The sequence below is a fragment of the Tachyglossus aculeatus genome, chromosome 5, assembly GCF_015852505.1.
Source record: "Tachyglossus aculeatus isolate mTacAcu1 chromosome 5, mTacAcu1.pri, whole genome shotgun sequence".
Lineage (NCBI taxonomy): Eukaryota > Metazoa > Chordata > Mammalia > Monotremata > Tachyglossidae > Tachyglossus > Tachyglossus aculeatus.
This window is the reverse complement of record NC_052070.1, coordinates 57,954,411-57,971,325: the sequence shown is the minus strand read 5'-3', so window position 1 is coordinate 57,971,325 and position 16,915 is coordinate 57,954,411. Positions and strand designations below refer to the sequence as shown.

Below are 16,915 nucleotides of genomic sequence, written 5' to 3'. Positions count from 1 at the left end.
CTTCCTGTTTTGTTCCTGGATAAACGACTTGGGGTTCTCTCTGTCTGGAACCAGAAAACGCTGATCATTGACCCGTAACGTAGCCGAGATGTCACTGATCTGTGTGTGTAGACTGGATTAACCTCAGATTCCGTTTTTGGGGGGTCGGTGCTTCATCAAGATCCCGGTGATTTCAGCTCACGGCAACGACGGTGCCAGTGGGGCAGCCTTTCGGCATTTAGCACCGTCTTCTCGGATCTCTGATACTCCCTGTTTTGTTCTTGGATAAACAACTTGGAGTTCTCTCTGCCTGGAACCAGAAAATGCTGATCATTGACCCATAACGTAGCTGTGATGTCACTGATCTGTGTGTGTAGACTGGATTAATCTCAGATTCCGTTTTGGGGGGGTCGGCGCTTTATCAAGATCCCGGTGAATTCAGCTCATGGCAACGACGGTGCCAGTGGGACAGCCTTTCGGCATTTAGCACCGTCTTCTCGGATCTCTGATACTCCTTCCTGTTTTGTTCCTGGATAAACGACTTGGGGTTCTCTCTGTCTGGAACCAGAAAATGCCGATCATTGACCCGTAATGTAGCCAAGATGTCACTGATCTGTGTGTGTAGACTGGATTAATTTCAGATTCCGTTTTGGGGGGTCAGTGCTTCATCAAGATCCGGGTGAATTCAGCTCATGGCAACGACGCGTTTAGACGGTGCCAGTGGGACAGCCTTTCGGCATTTAGCTTTAATTCTGTTTGTTCTGACGTCTTGACTTGTTTTGTTTTGTTGTCTGTCTCCCCCTTCTAGACTGTGAGCCCGTTGTTGGGTAGGGACTGTCTCTATATGTTGCCAGCTTGTACTTCCCAAGCGCGTAGTACAGTGCTCTGCACACAGTAAGCGCTCAATAAATACGATTGAATGAATGGTAACGAGGAGTCGGGTTGGGTCAAGCCGAATGCCATTTCTGTGCCTGTCGTTCCCTTTGATTCTTCCAGGAGGCTTGTGCCCTGCAGTATTATTTCTTAGTACTGTGGAGGATCTTAGGGATCCTGCCGCCATCCAAGAATTACATGAACCAGCTGGCAATGAACACCCCCGAGATGAGCGAATGTGATATTCTGCACACCTTGCGTTGGTCCTCCCGCCTCCGCATCAGCTCCTACGTCAACTGGATCAAGGTAAGGGCCGCGGTAATACGGTGACGGTTCTTGGCCTGGGCCGTTGGAGTCCGGTCCAGGAAATTCAAGGGTGTTGACGCGAGTTCCCCGCTACCGCGCGTGTGGAACACCCTGTGGGTGGTTGGGTGAGGCGCCCGAGGTAGACTCGGCCCCCCGTTATCCCAACAGGAGCACCTGATCAAACAAGGCATGAAAGCGGAACACGCCGGATCGCTCATGGAACTGGCCTCCACCAAATGCAGCTCGGTGAAATACGACGTGGAAATAGCAGAAGAGTATTTTGCCCGACAGGTACGCCGGCCCGCGAGGCCACCCCCGTTTGCGTGGCCGCCAGCCGGTCAGCAGTATCGACCGAGCGCTTACCGTGTGCTGAGCACTTGGCTAAGCTCTCGGGCAGGGGTAATGCAACAGAGGTGGTCGACGTGTAAGGAGATTACGTTCTACCAGAAAAAGAAGACATTCACTTTTGGCTGGGGGAAATAATGGAGTATAAAGATACGTCCATAAGTGCAGTAGGGCTGGAGTGAGTATCAAAATGCTCATTCATTCAGTCGTACTTATTGAGCGCTTGCTGTGTGCAGAGCACTGTGCTAAGCGCCTGGGAAGTACAAGTTGGCAACATCTAGAGACGGTCCCGCCCCAACAGCGGGCTCATCAGCGGTTCCCCGTATTTCAATCAATCAATCAATATCAATCAATCGTATTTATTGAGCGCTTACTATGTGCAGAGCACTGTACTAAGCGCTTGGGAAGTACAAATTGGCATCACATAGAGACAGTCCCTACCCAACAGTGGGCTCACAGTCTAAAAGGGGGAGACAGAGGACAGAACCAAACATACCAACAAAATAAAATAAGTAGGATAGAAATGTACAAGTAAAATAAATAAATAAATAAATAGAGTAATAAATATGTACAACCATATATACATATATACAGGTGCTGTGGGGAAGGGAAGGAGGTAAGACGGGGGGATGGAGAGGGGGACGAGGGGGAGAGGAAAGAAGGGGCTCAGTCTGGGAAGGCCTCCTGGAGGAGGTGAGCTCTCAGCAGGGCCTTGAAGGGTATTTCCGGTGTTTTGTCAAAGATCTCCTCCTTCTGTGGCATCGACTGCACCACCATCCTCCAGCTGCATGAGATTCCCAGCCTGCAGTCCATCTACACCCTCGACGCCGCGATCTCCAAAGTCCAGGTGTCCCTGGACGAGCACTTTTCCAAGCTGGCGGCCGAGACGGACCCCCACAAATCATCCGAGATTACCAAGAACCTGCTGCCGGCCACCCTGCAGCTCATTGACACCTACGCGTCGTTTACCAGGTGCGGCCCGGTCCTCGGAGCGGTGGCGGGCTGTCGGGAAGGGGCTCGGTCTCCGGGGTTTGCCCTGTCCCCTACGGAAATCGAAACCCCGCTCCTCTTTCCGCTCAATCCGGCCGTAATGTCGCACGCCCAGAATCGTCACTTTTGGCAGAGGCCAAGTGGCGTAGACCGCCCTTGACGTCTCATCATCATCATCAGTCGTATTTATTGAGCGCTTACTATGTGCAGAGCACTGTACTAAGCGCTTGGGAAGTACAAATTGGCAACATATCTCCCGTCTCCCCCGGGAGGCACGTCTCCCAGCTTCCAATCCCTTTGCTCATGTGAGAATTATTTTCCTTGTTCTGACATGCCTTCCTCTTAGCACAGAGCCTCGGTCTGTCTTGAATCAATCAATCAATCAATCAATCGGATTTATTGAGCGCTTACTGTGTGCAGAGCACTGTACTAAGCGCTTGGGAAGCGTCATGGCCTAGTGGTTAGAGCACAGACCTGAGAGGCGAAAGGTCCCGGGTTCTAATCCCGGCTCCACCACTTGTCTGCCCTGTGACCCCGGGCAAGTCACTTCTCTGGGCCTCAGTTACCTCATCTGTAAAACGGGGTTTGAGACTGTGAGTCCCCCCGTGAGACGGGGCCTGCGTTCAACCCGATTTTCTCGGTATCCACCCCAGCGCTTAGTGCAGTGCTTAGCACTGAGTAAGTGCTTAACAATTACCATAATTATTATTATTATTTTGAGGAATAAGTACATGGGCTTCATTTTTATGAACACAGGAATTGGACTTGTCTCCCCGTTTTTGACTGTGAGCCCAGTGTTGGGTAGGGACTGTATATGTTGCCAACTTGTACTTCCCAAGCGCTTAGTACAGTGCTCTGCACACAGTAAGCGCTCAATAAATACGATTGATGATGATGATGATGATGATGACTTGTATTGCTGTGAAAGGTAAAGTCAGCCCATAGACCCGCCAAGCCGTACTGCCCGATTCTAGTGGGCCAGTTAACGGTTCCCAGGACCATTCATTCATTCAGTCGTATTTATTGAGCGCTTACTGTGTGCAGAGCACTGTACTAAGCGCTTGGGAAGTCCAAGTTGGCAACATCTAGAGACGGTCCCTACCCAACAGCGGGCGCACAGTCTAGAAGGGGGAGACAGAGAACAAAACAAAACATATTAACAAAAGAAAATAGATAGTGGATTGGAGGGCCACTGGTCTTGGCTTTATTATTTTGCTGATGGGATGATGTTGTCATCGTGTGCTTCCTGACTGCTCACAAGCACGAAATGGTTGCCTGTCTCCATGCTAATAATGATAATCTTTGTGATATTTGGTAAGCGCTTACTGGGCGCTTACCTGTATATATATGTATATATGTTTGTACATATTTATTACTCTATTTTACTTGTACATATGTATTCTATTAATTTTATTTTGTTAGTATGTTTGGTTTTGTTCTCTGTCTCCCCCTTCTAGACTGTGAGCCCACTGTTGGGTAGGGACTGTCTCTATATGTTGCCAACTTGGACTTCCCAAGCGCTTAGTCCAGTGCTCTGCACACAGTAAGCGCTCAATAAATACGATTGATTGATTGATTGGGCGCCAATTACCAAGTGACGTGCTGGGGTAGATATAGGGTAAGAAGATCAGACGCTGTCCCTGGCCCATAAGCGGCTCATAGTCTCAGCGAGGAGGGAGAACAGGTATTGAATCTCAGAAGAGGAAGCGGAGGCCCAGAGAAGTGACGTGACTTGCCCAGTGTCACACAGCAAGCAAGCGGTGGAACCAGGATTCGAATCCCTGCCCTTCCCACTCCCAGGCCTGGGCTCTTTCCACTAGGCCAAGCTGCTTCCCCCCTTTTAACAGAATGGCAGAAATTTGGGGAAAAAGCACGTGGGAAAACTGTGACCGTACGGTAAGCGGCGTCCCAGCAAGTCAAGCGATTTGTCCTGGGTCTCTGGGCATTGCCTGTGGGCCTCAGTTACCTCATCTGTAAAACGGGGTTTGAGACTGTGAGTCCCCCCGTGAGACAGGGCCTGTGTTCAACCCGATTTTCTCGGTACCCACCCCAGCGCTTAGCACAGAGTGAGTGCTTAACAATTACCATAATTATTATTTTGAGGAATAAGTACATGGGCTTCATTTTTATGAGCACATGAGGCCCAGAGAATTTGTCCTGGGCATTACCCGTGGAGATGATAATAATAATAATAATGGTAGCATTTATTAAGTGCTTACTATGTGCAAAGCACTGTTCTAAGCGCTGGGGAGGTTAACAAGGTGATCAGGTTGTCCCACGGGGGGCTCACAGTCTTCATCCCCATTTTACAGATGAGGTAACTGAGGCCCAGAGAAATTAAGTGACTGGCCCAAAGTCACACAGCTGATAAGTGGTGGAGTCGGGATTTGAACCCATGACCTCTGACTCCAAAGCCCAGGCTCTTTCCAAGATAATAATAATAATAATAATGGCATTTATTAAGCGCTTACTGTGTGCAAAGCACTGTTCTAAGCGCTGGAGCACTGTTCTAAGATGAAATCAGCTGTAAAAAAAAAAAAAATCTTCTTGACCTCCGGTCTTCTCCCTCCTCTCGTCCTCTCTGCTCATGGAAAAAATTCTTCCCCGCTCCGGCCGTAGGTCTTACCTGCTGCAGAGCCTCTCCGAGGAGGGATCCGCTGAGAACAGACCAGCCGAAGAGAAGCTACGGGGCTACTCCGCCGTCTTGGCTATCGGCTCGAGCCGCTGCAAGTCAAATACCTTGGGTAAGGTCCCTCCTGGAGGCCGGATTCTCGCTTTTCCAAGGCGAAGCTCCCTTCTGGGACGAGACCTGGATCTTAGCCTCCGTGCCCACCAGCAAGCGGCTCCTCTTGCGTCGGAAACCTCCCTTGGGTGGGGAATGGCGGGGTGCCGTGCCGTGAAGCCGGCAGTTTTTGCAGTTTCCAAAGTCTGGAATCTCTTGGGGTGGGATTTTGTAGAACCGCTAAGGTTTTTGTTAATTACGCGCCGACGTGACTGTTGGGTTAAGGGGTCCTGATAATCCAACTCCCAACTAGTTGCGTCCAACCTGGGCCGAGTGCGGGAATGACATCTCCAAAGGTGACCCTTACACTAAAAAGGAGAGACGTCCACGTCGGGGGAAAGAGATGCTTTTGCGGTGACTCTCGTTTGGCCGGCACCCCGTGGGAAGAAGCACGTTTTCTTCCGGCCGTCTCGTCTCCATTCCTGTTTTCCTTGAAGGATTGGAGGGGAGGCAGCGTGGCCTAGTGAACGGAGGACGGGCCTGGGCGTCAGAAGGACCTGGGTTCTAATCCTGGTTCCGCCCCTTGTTCGCTGGGTGACCTTGGGCAAGTCATTTCAGTTCTCTGTGCCTCGGTTACCTCATCTGTAAAAAGGGGGCCAAGACTTGAGCCCCGTGCGGGACAGTGCTTGACACCGAGTAAGCACTTAACAAGTACCATTCGTTCATTGAGAAGCAGCTTGGCTCAGTGGAAAGAGCCAGGGCTTTGGAGTCAGAGGTCATGGGTTTGAATCCCGGCTCCACCAGTTGTTACCTGTGTGACTTTGGCCAAGTCACTTCACTTCTCTGGGCCTCAGCTACCTCATCTGTAAAATGGGGATTAAGACTGTGAGCCCCCCGTGGGACAACCTGATCACCTTGTAGCCTTCCCAGTGCTTAGAACAGTGCTTTGCATATAGTAAGCACTTAATAAATGCCATCATCATTATTATTATTATTATTATTCATTCGTTCATTCAGTCGTATTTATTGAGTGCTTACTGTGTGCAGAGCACTGTACTAAGCGCTTGGGAAGTACAAGTTGGCAACATATAGAGACAGTCCCTACCCAACAGCAGGCTCACAGTCTAGAAGGGGGAGACAGACAACAAAACAAAGCATATTAACAAAGTAAAATAAATAGAATAAATATGTACAAATAAAATAAATAAATGGAGTAATAAATCCGTACAAACACATATACATATATACAGGTGCTGTGGGGAGGGAAAGGAGGTAAGGCGGGGGGGGATGGGGAGGGGGAGGATCATTTGGCGAGTGAGCCTGATGGGACTTTTTTATGTTATTTAAGTGCTTAATAAGTTGCTGAGTGTCTTGCTTCTTTTGGAATTGCACAGTGACATTTTGCTGAATGGTAGAGCTCCGATTTAATAATAATAATAATAATGATAATTGCATTTATTAAGCGCCTACTATGTGCAAAGCACTGTTCTAAGCACTGGGGAGGTTCCAAGGTGATCAGGTTGTCCCACGGGGGGCTCCCAGTCTTAACCCCCATTTTCCAGATGAGGTAACTGAGGCCCAGAGAAGTGAAGTGACTTGCCCAAAGTCACCCAGCTGACAATTGGCGGAGCCGGGATTTGAACCCATGACCTCTGCCTCCAAAGCCCGGGCTCTTTCCACCGCGCCACGCTGCTTCTGATTTGGTATTGACCCGCAGAGGCCTATCTTCCTTTCCCCCTCTCGTGATAGCGTCTCGCCCTGTCTCTCGGCTTCAGGTCCCAGCCTCGTCCAGAACTTACCGTCGGCAGTGCAGACCCTGTGCGAGTCGTGGAATAACATTCACACCAACGAGTTCCCCAACATCGGGTCTTGGGTGAGTCCAGAGCCGCGGTCCGGGCGCTAACCGAATCCGAGCCTGCCGATCCCGTCTTTGCTCAGAGTTGTGACTTTGAGTCCAGTGCTTAATAAGCAGGGCGGCAAACCCAGTCGAGTTGCAAGGTTCATCATTTGCTAAGAGCTCAAAGGTGGATGGGTGGAAGGTGGGGGTTGATGGATTTTTTTTTTCTACCCCACCTCAAGGAGACCCTTTGGGGTTGGCTTCGGGGACTCGGGGTCGCCAAGTCGATCCTGAAGTCAGATATTACTTTATTACAGACAAAGTATGTATTTATTGAGCCCTACTGAGAGCTCACCTCCTCCAGGAGGCCTTCCCAGACTGAGCCCCCTCCTTCCTCTCCCCCTCCCCCTTGCCTTACCTCCTTCCCCTCCCCACAGCACCTGTATCTACGTGTAGATGTTTGTACGGATTTATTACTCTATTTTATTTGTACATATTTATTCTGTTTTATTTTGTTAGTATGTGTTGTTTTGTTGTCTGTCTCCCCCTTCTAGACTGTGAGCCCGCTGTTGGGTAGGGACTGGCTCTATATGTTGCCAACTTGTACTTCCCAAGCGCTTAGTAACAGTGCTCTGCACACAGTAAGCGCTCAGTAAATACGATTGAATGAATGAATGAATGAATCTGTATATTTATTACAATTACAGACTGAGCCCCCTCCTTCCTCTGTCCCTCCCCATCCCCCTGCCCTACCTCCTTCCCCTCCCCATCACACCTGTATATGTTTGTACAGATCTATTACTCTATTTTACTTGTACATATTTACTATTCTATTTATTTTGTTAGTATGTTTTGTTTTGTTCTCTGTCTCCCCCTTTTAGACTGTGAGCCCACTGTTGGGTAGGGACCGTCTCTATATGTTGCCAACTTGGACTTCCCAAGCGCTTAGTACAGTGCTCTGCACACAGTAAGCGCTCAGTAAATACGATTGAATGAATGAAGGAATGAATCTGTATATTTATTACAGATATTACAGACTGAGCCCTCTCCTTCCTCTCCCCCTCCTCATCCCCCCAGCCCTACCTCCTTCCCCTCCCCACAGCACCTGTATATATGTTTGTACAGATCTATTACTCTATTTATTTTACTTGTACATGTTTACTATTCTATTTTATTTTGTTAATATGTTTTGTTGCCTGTCCCCCCCCCTCTTCTAGACTGTGAGCCAGTTGTTGGGTAGGGACCGTCTCTAGATGTTGCCAGCTTGTCCTTCCCAAGCGCTTAGTGCAGTGCTCTGCACACAGTAAGCGCTCAATAAATACGATTGAGTGAATATTACGGCCTCTCGTCACTCCGTGCCATTCATCTGGTAAAGGCGCGAGAGCTATTTGGAATTCGAAAGCGGGGTTTCTGGGCGAGCGTGGGCGTGCACGTCGAAACAGCCGATGCTCCCAACCCCGTTGATTTCGGATCCCGGCGTCGTGCCCCAAGCCATCCGCCCCTTGGACCTGTGCTCCTCTGTTTCCCCTCAGCGCAACGCCTTCGCCAACGACACGATCCCCGCGGAGAGCTACATCAGCGCCGTGCAGGCCGCCCACCTGGGGACCCTGTGCAGCCAGAGCCTGCCCTTGGCCGCATCCCTGAAGCACACCCTCCTCTCCCTGGTCCGCCTGACTGGAGACCTCATCGTGTGAGTGCACGGTCCCAACTCCTCACCTCTCCCCCTTTTCTAACTGTTTGACCCGGCCCGCCGAGCCCCGAGAACAGCGTAGCAGGAAGGAACAGGGGGTCGGCAGATAATAATAATAATAATAGTGATAGCATTTATTCAGCGCTTACTATTTGCAAAGCACCGTCCTAAGCGCCGGGGAGGTTACGTGGTGATCAGGTTGTCCCATGGAGGGCTCACAGTCTTAATCCCCGTTTTCCAGGTGGGGGAACTGAGGCCCAGAGGTGTGAAGTGACTTGCCCAAAGTCACACAGCTGGTAATTGGCAGAGCCGGCATTTGAACCCATGACCTCTGACTCCAAAGCCCGGGCTCTTTCCACTGAGCCACGCTGCTTCTCTATACAGATGCGTAGACAGATTCCCAGACTGAGCCCCCACCTTCCTCTCCCCCTTGTCCCCCTCTCCATCCCCCCCATCTTACCTCCTTCCCCTCCCCACAGCACCTGTATATATGTATATATGTTTGTACATATTTATTACTCTATTTTACTTGTACATATCTATTCTATTTATTTTATTTTGTTAATATGTTTGGTTTTGTTCTCTGTCTCCCCTTTCTAGACTGTGATCCCACTGTTGGGTAGGGACTGTCTCTATGTGTTGCCAACTTGTACTTCCCAACCGCTTAGTACAGTGCTCTGCACACAGTAAGCGCTCAATAAATACGATTGATTGATTGATGTGTATTCGAAACACCCCGAGGTCTCCCTCCCACTCCTGCAGGCCAGGAAGCCTGGCTCTGTGGGGCTAAGGTAGTCATTGAACTCTGAAGGACAGGGGAAGACCTGAAGGGGATCCATTATTGCAATCAATCAGTCGTATTTATTGAGCACTTACTGTGTGCAGAGCACTGTACTAAGCGCTTGGGAAGTACAAGTTGGCAACATATAGAAGACGGTCCCTACCCAGCAGTGGGCTCACAGAAGTTCTCCCTTTCTGAACCAAGAATGCTCAAGAGGGTGATTTTTCAATCCATCAGTCATGTATAGTGAGTGCTTACTGTGTGCAGAGCACTGTACTAAGCTCTTGGGAGAGCATACTATAGCACAAGAGTTGGTAGACGTATTCTCTTCCTACAATAAGCTTGCAGTTTAGAAGGAGAGACAGACATTAATATAAATAAATTACGGATACGTGTGTAAGTATCGTGGGGCTGAGGGAGGGGCGAATAAAGGGAGCGGCTCAGGGGCGACGCAGATGGGAAAGGGAAAAGAGGAGTTGAGGGCTTAGTCAGGGGAGGCTTCCTGGAGGAGATGGGCCTTCAGTAAGGCTTTGCAAGTGGAGAGAGTAATTGTTGGACACGAAGCGGGAGAGTGGTCTAGGCCAGAGGCAGGATGTGGGTGAAAGATCAGCAAGCAAGAGAGGCGAGATGGAGGTGCGGTGAGTAGGTTGCCATTACACGACATTACCTGACAGTCTTGTACGTATTTACTATTTCATCATCATCAATCGTATTTATTGAGCGCTTACTGTGTGCAGAGCACTGTACTAAGCGCTTGGGAAGTACAAGTTGGTAACATATAGAGACAGTCCCTACCCAGCAGTGGGCTCACAGTCTAAAAGATCTATTTATTTTATTAATGATGTGTATATAGCCATAATTTTAGTTATTCTGATGTTATTGACACCTGTCTACTTGGTTGGTTTTGTGGTCTGTCTCCCCCTTCTAGACTGTGAGCCCGCTGTTGGGTAGGGACCGTCCCTACATGTTGCCGACTTGTACTTCCCTAGCGCTTAGTCCAGGGCTCTGCACACAGTAAGCGCTCAGTAAGTACGACTGAATGAATGAATTAGAGGAGTGAAGTGTGTGGGCTGGGTTATGAGAGGAGAGCAGCGAGATGAGGTCGGAGTGGGCAAGGGGAGCACTGCGAACAGGGGTTTGGGTTTGTAGAAGGTGGTGAATCAAAGCGTACGGTCAGGCATGATAATCTCAGACAGGCCTTTAATTGTCAGACAGAGAATTGCTCTCCCCCACTGAAGGCCCATCTCCTCCAAGAAGCCTTCCCTGGCTAAGCCCTCCTCTCCTCTTCTCCCACTCCCTTCTGCGCCACCCTGCCTTGCTCCCTCCATTCTTCCTCCCTCCCAGCCCCTCAGCACATATGTACATATAGCTCAGTGGAAAGAGCCCGGGCTTTGGAGTCAGCGGTCATGGGTTCAAATCCCGGCCCTGCCAACTGTCCACCGTGTGACTTTGGGCAAGTCACTTCCCTTCTCTGGGCCTCAGTGACCTCATCTGGAAAATGGGGATTAAGACTGTGAGCCCCCTGTGGGGCAACCTGATTGCCTTGTAACACAGTCTTCTAGACTGTGAGCCCACTGTTGGGTAGGGACCGTCTCTATATGTTGCCAACTTGTACTTCCCAAGCGCTTAGTACAGTGCTCTGCACACAGTAAGCGCTCAGTAAATATGATTGCTTGAAAAGAGATGGAGACTCTTTTCTCCCTTCCCCACAGCACCTGTATATATGTATATGTTTGTACATATTTATTACTCTATTTATTTATTTATTTATTTATTTATTTTACTTGTACATATCTATTCTATTTATTTTATTTTGTTAGTATGTTTGGTTTTGTCTCCCCCTTTTAGACTGTGAGCCCACTGTTGGGTAGGGACTGTCTCTATATGTTGCCAGTTTGTACTTCCCAAGTGCTTAGTACAGTGCTCTGCACACAGTAAGTGCTCAATAAATACGATTGGTGATGATGAAATACAATTGATTGATTGTAACCTCCCCAGCGCTTAGAACAGTGCTTTGCACATAGTAAGCGCTTAATAAATGCCATCATCATTATTATTGTATATATATATGAAATGTATTTGCTTATATATATATATATATTAATGTGCATCTCCCCCTCTAGTCTGTGAGCTCATTGTGGGACGGGAATATGTCTGTTTGTTGTTACATTGTACTCTCCCAAGCGCTTCGTACAGTGCTTTGCACACAGTAAGTGCTCAATAAATACGATTGAATGAATGAACGAATGAACTCAGTTGTGCCCAGGTGTGTACTTTCCTTCCACAAATAGAAATGTGACAGCAGAATCAGGGAGCCCTCTTTCGTTAATCTCGTTAGTAAGGAAGTCTGTAAAATGTACACCTGTCGTGGGCATGGAAGGTGACTACCTACTCCGTTTTATCGTACTCTCCCAAGCACGTAGTCCAGTGCTCTGCACACAGTAGGTGTCCAATAAATACTCTTGATTGATTGATTTGCCAGTCTGGATGCAGCACAGTGCGGCGTCGGGAGAAATTGTTGGGTTCCCCTGCACAGAGTCAGTTGGTCAGTTGTATTTATTGAGAGCTCAGTGTGTGTAAAGCACTGTACTGAATGCTTCGGAGGGTACAATAGAACAGACACATTCCCTGCCCACAGTGAGCTTCCAGTTTAGAGGGGATGTGATATTTGAATGCCACAGCGTGAGTTTGCCTTAACTGCAAGAACGCGACCGTGGCGTTGGAAATGGTTGGTATACTTTGAATTTGAGTTGAATTTGTATAATTTGAAGTATTTGGAGTGAGCATCCGTCAGGGAAGTGACTGAGAAGACAGAAGACGGGCGGGGAGATTGGCTCTTGTTCCCATTCAAGCCATCAGTCAGACAGTGGTATTTATTGAGTGCTTACTCTGTGCAGAGCACTGTACTAAGTGTTCGGGAGAGTACAGTACAACAGTTTTGATGGACAAGTTCCCTGTCCACACGGAGCTTTATTTCTAGAGGACCGTTCTTTTTGAAAAAGGGCTCCGGACCCCCAGAGGTGACTGTGAGCCCATCTCTTTGTTGCTGAATTGTACTTTCCAAGCGCTTAGTACAGCGCTCTGCACACAGTAAGCGCTCAATCAATACGCTTGAATACATCAGTCACTTCTTTGTGGCTGGGGTTTTTTTCTTTTGTGTTCCTGTAGACTGTGTCGTAGCGCATGAGGAAAATGAAGTTTCATAGAGAATCCATCAATCAATCAATCGTATTTATTGAGCGCTTACTGTGTGCTGAGCACCGTACTAAGCGCTTGGGAAGTACAAGTTGGCAGCATATAGAGACGGTCCCTACCCGACAGTGGGCTCACAGTCTAAAAGGGGGAGACAGAGAACAAAACCAAACATACTAAGAAAATAAAATAGAGAAGCAGCGTGGCCCAGTGGAAAGCGCACAGGCTGGGGAGCCAGAGGCCGTGGGTTCTAATCCCGGCCCCGCCCCTTGTCAGCTGGGTGCCCTTGGGCAAGTCACTTCACTTCTCTGGGCCTCAGTTCCCTCATCTGGAAAATGGGGATGAAGACTGTGAGCCCCATGTGGGGTAACCTGAGTACCTTGTATCTACCCCAGTGCTTAGAACAGTGCTTCGCACATAGTAAGCGCTTAACAAATGCCATCATTATTGTTATTATTACCCCAGTGCTTAGAACAGTGCTTGGCGCATAGCAAGCGCTTAACAAATGCCATCATTATTATTATTATTACCCCAGTGCTTAGAACAGTGCTTGGCACATAGCAAGCGCTTAACAAATGCCATCATTAGTATTATTAGTACCCCAGTGCTTGGCACATAGCAAGCGCTTAACAAATGCCATCATTATTATTATTATTATTACCCCAGTGCTTAGAACAGTGCTTGGCGCATAGCAAGCGGTTAACAAATGCCATCATTACTATTATTATTACCCCAGTGCTTAGAACAGTGCTTGGCGCATAGCAAGCGCTTAACAAATGCCATCATTATTATTATTAGTACCCCAGTGCTTAGAACAGTGCTTGGCACATAGCAAGCGTTTAACAAATGCCATCATTATTATTATTAGTACCCCAGTGCTTGGCACATAGCAAGCGCTTAACAAATGCCATCTTTATTATTATCATTACCCCAGTGCTTAGAACAGTGCTTGGCACATAGCAAGCGCTTAACAAATGCCATCATTAGTATTATTAGTACCCCAGTGCTTAGAACAGTGCTTGGCACATACAAGTGCTTAACAAATGCCATCATTATTATTATTAGTACCCCAGTGCTTGGCACATAGCAAGCGCTTAACAAATGCCATCATTATTATTATTATTACCCTAGTGCTTAGAACAGTGCTTGGCACATAGCAAGCGCTTAACAAATGCCATCATTATTATTATTATTACCCCAGTGCTTAGAGCAGTGCTTGGCACATAGCAAGCGCTTAACAAATGCCATCTTTATTATTATTATTATTACCCCAGTGCTTAGAACAGTGCTTGGCACATAGCAAGCGCTTAACAAATACCAACATTATTATTATCAAGTGAATAATAATTAATTATTTAATTATCATTTAATAATAATAAAAGGGATTCCTTTCAGGGAGGAACCCCATGGATTCCCTTCCCCGCGGTTAACCCCCGTCCCCTTTCTCTTCCCCCTTGCAGGTGGTCTGATGAGCTGAACCCACCCCAGGTGATTCGGACGCTGCTGCCCCTCCTCTTGGAGACCAGCACGGAGAGCGTTGCGGAGATCAGCAGCAACTCCCTGGAAAGGATCCTGGGCCCCGCGGAGTCCGACGAGTTCCTGGCTCGCGTTTATGAGAAGCTGATCACCGGGTGCTACAACATTCTGGCCAATCACCCCGACCCCAACAGGTGAGCTCACTTCACCCTCTGGGCCTCAGTTCCCTCATCTGTAAAATGGGGGGGGGTGACGACTGTGAGCCCCCCGTGGGACCACCTGATCACCTTGTAACCTCCCCAGTGCTTAGAGCAGTGCCTGGCACGTAGTAAGCGCTTAATCAATGCCGTTATCATCACTCTCCCGGTCGAACGGTCGCACCACAGCACCGTTAGGGAGGTCCGCTCCGCCTCTGCAAGGGACTCGGGGTGGGCTGCTCCCCGGGTGGGTCGCACCTTTTATCCAAACCAAGTTGAAGAGCTGGAGGGGGAAATCTTCCCAGACGGAGGCCGGGCTCTTGGGTGGCCTTCGCATTCCCGTAGAGAAGCGTCCGAGCCCTCCCGGCTTGAAGCCAGCGGAGGAATCGGGATTGTTCGGGCCTGCCGGCCTCGTGTGCCTCTGAACCGTGGAATCGAAATGGCGCTCGGCGTGAGCCCGTTGTTGGGTAGGGACCGTCTCTGTACGCTGCCGATTTGTTCCTCCCAAGCGCTTAGTATGGTGCTCTGCAAACGGTAAGCGCTCAGTAGATATGATTGAGTGAATAATAATGATATCATTTATTAAAGCACCGTTCCAAGCGCTGGGAAGGTTACAAGGTGATCAGGTTGTCCCCTGAGGGGCTCGCAGTCAATCCCCATTTTACAGATGAGGGAACTGAGGCACAGAGAAGTTAAGTGAGTTGCCCAAAGCCACACAGCTGATAGTCAGCAGGGCTGGGATTTGAACTCATGACCACTGACTCCAGAGCTCCACTGAGCCACGACGGGTCTTATTGTCTTTTATTTAAGGGCGCAGCTCTTCCAAATTACGGAGGGCGGTGGGGGTTAACGACACCCGATGCCCGCATTTTCATGAAGATGCTAGTGATCTCTGACGGTGTTGCTTCAAGCTGATCTGGTGTCACAGAACAAGAGCCAAAGCCCACTGGCTCGGTAACGGCAACGGGGCCACGTCGATGGGGCCACATCGATGGGGGTTTTTACATCAGAAGCACGAGTTGTTCATTCCTGGGTTCTCGCTTTTGACCGATCTTCTAGACTGTGAGCCCACTGTTGGGTAGGGACTGTCTCTATATGTTGCCAATTTATACTTCCCAAGTGCTTAGTACAGTGCTCTGCACACAGTAAGCACTCAATAAATACGATTGATGATGATGATGATTGGTTGCCGACGCATCAGCCGTAGTACTCTTCTGCTCAAAGCAGTGAATACGTGTGCCTCAGAGGCACGGGTCAGATTTACACTTTCAGAGCTCTCAAATGCCGGTTGGGTTATATTGAGCATTCATTTATTCAGTCGTATTTATTGAGCACTCACTGTGTGCGGGACACTGTACTAAGCGCTTGGGAAGTACAAATGGGCAACATATAGAGACGATCCCTGCCCAACAACGGGCTCATACCCCACCGTCACCCCCTCGGTAGCCGAACGCTAAGGTTGCTTGCCACGCTAGTAGCCCGAGTGGCTGCAAGTAGTGACCTGGATCTGTTCCCGTCTTTGAGACCGGAAACGTTTCTGCATTCATTCATTCAATCGTATTTATTGAGCGCTTACTGAGTGCAGAGCACTGTACTAAGCGCTTGGGAAGTACAAGTTGGCAACATATAGAGACGGTCCCTACCCAACAGTGGGCTTCCGAGCTCTCGGCTTTGGCTTCATTCATTCATTCCTTTAATCATATTCACTGAGCGCTTCGTGTGCGCACAGCACTGTACTAAGCGCTTGGGAACGTACAATATAGTAATAAAGAGAGACAGTCCCCGCCCACAAGGAGCTTACAGTCTAGAGGGGCTTTTCATGGCTCGGGAAACCGGCACTCGAAAAGGCTCTTTCTCTCTATATTTTCTCCTGGGGGTGACGGAATGATTGATTTCTCGGTGACTCATCGTGATCATTTCCACCGGCTGTCCGCTTTGGTCCTCAGTGGGCTGGATGAATCCATCTTGGAGGAGTGTCTGCAGCACCTGGAGAAGCAGCTGGAAAGCAGCCAGGCCCGCAAAGCCATGGAGGAATTTTTCTCTGAGAGGTGAATTGTGCTGGGGAGCTTGGGTTTTCCCCTTCCAGGGAGTCTTGGTTCGTGAAGTCCGAGGCGGTGGATGCACCCGGAGGAGGAGTCAGTTTTAATCTCCCGCTCTCCGAGGTCATCCGAGGGGGATTTGTTTCCTCTGCTCGCGGCAGCCCAAAGCCCCTGAATAGCTGGGGTCCCGTAAATGAATAGTTCCGTTAGGGGAAAAGAGATTGTGTGGAAATGGAGGCCTTTTGTGCGAGGCTTAACGTGCTCCTTTTCTCCTTTCTCTCCTACCGCCAGTGGCGAACTGGTCCAAATCATGATGGCGACGGCCAATGAGAACCTCTCTGCTAAATTCTGTAACCGCGTTCTGAAATTCTTCACCAAACTCTTCCAGCTGAGTGAGTGACAGCTCTTGATAATCTCCTTACGGGAAATTCGATGTCCGGCCAATACCGTGCTCCCCTCCTGCCCGAGTCGAACAGCCGCGTGCAAAT

At 49.0% G+C, this 16,915-nt stretch overlaps 1 protein-coding gene across 3 annotated transcripts in view; it reads left to right on the top strand.

Moving 5' to 3' along the window:
* The window catches only part of UBR4 (ubiquitin protein ligase E3 component n-recognin 4), a 211,275-nt gene that overhangs the window by 61,962 nt on the left and 132,398 nt on the right, over positions 1 to 16,915 (top strand). For all 3 annotated transcript variants that reach the window (XM_038746469.1, XM_038746470.1, XM_038746468.1), the window contains exons 23-31: positions 976 to 1,158; positions 1,327 to 1,449; positions 2,246 to 2,475; positions 5,113 to 5,237; positions 6,991 to 7,088; positions 8,585 to 8,742; positions 14,176 to 14,385; positions 16,335 to 16,436; positions 16,719 to 16,819. In XM_038746469.1, coding sequence (XP_038602397.1) covers positions 976 to 1,158; positions 1,327 to 1,449; positions 2,246 to 2,475; positions 5,113 to 5,237; positions 6,991 to 7,088; positions 8,585 to 8,742; positions 14,176 to 14,385; positions 16,335 to 16,436; positions 16,719 to 16,819 — 1,330 coding nt within the window. The remainder of the gene's footprint in view (positions 1 to 975; positions 1,159 to 1,326; positions 1,450 to 2,245; positions 2,476 to 5,112; positions 5,238 to 6,990; positions 7,089 to 8,584; positions 8,743 to 14,175; positions 14,386 to 16,334; positions 16,437 to 16,718; positions 16,820 to 16,915) is intronic.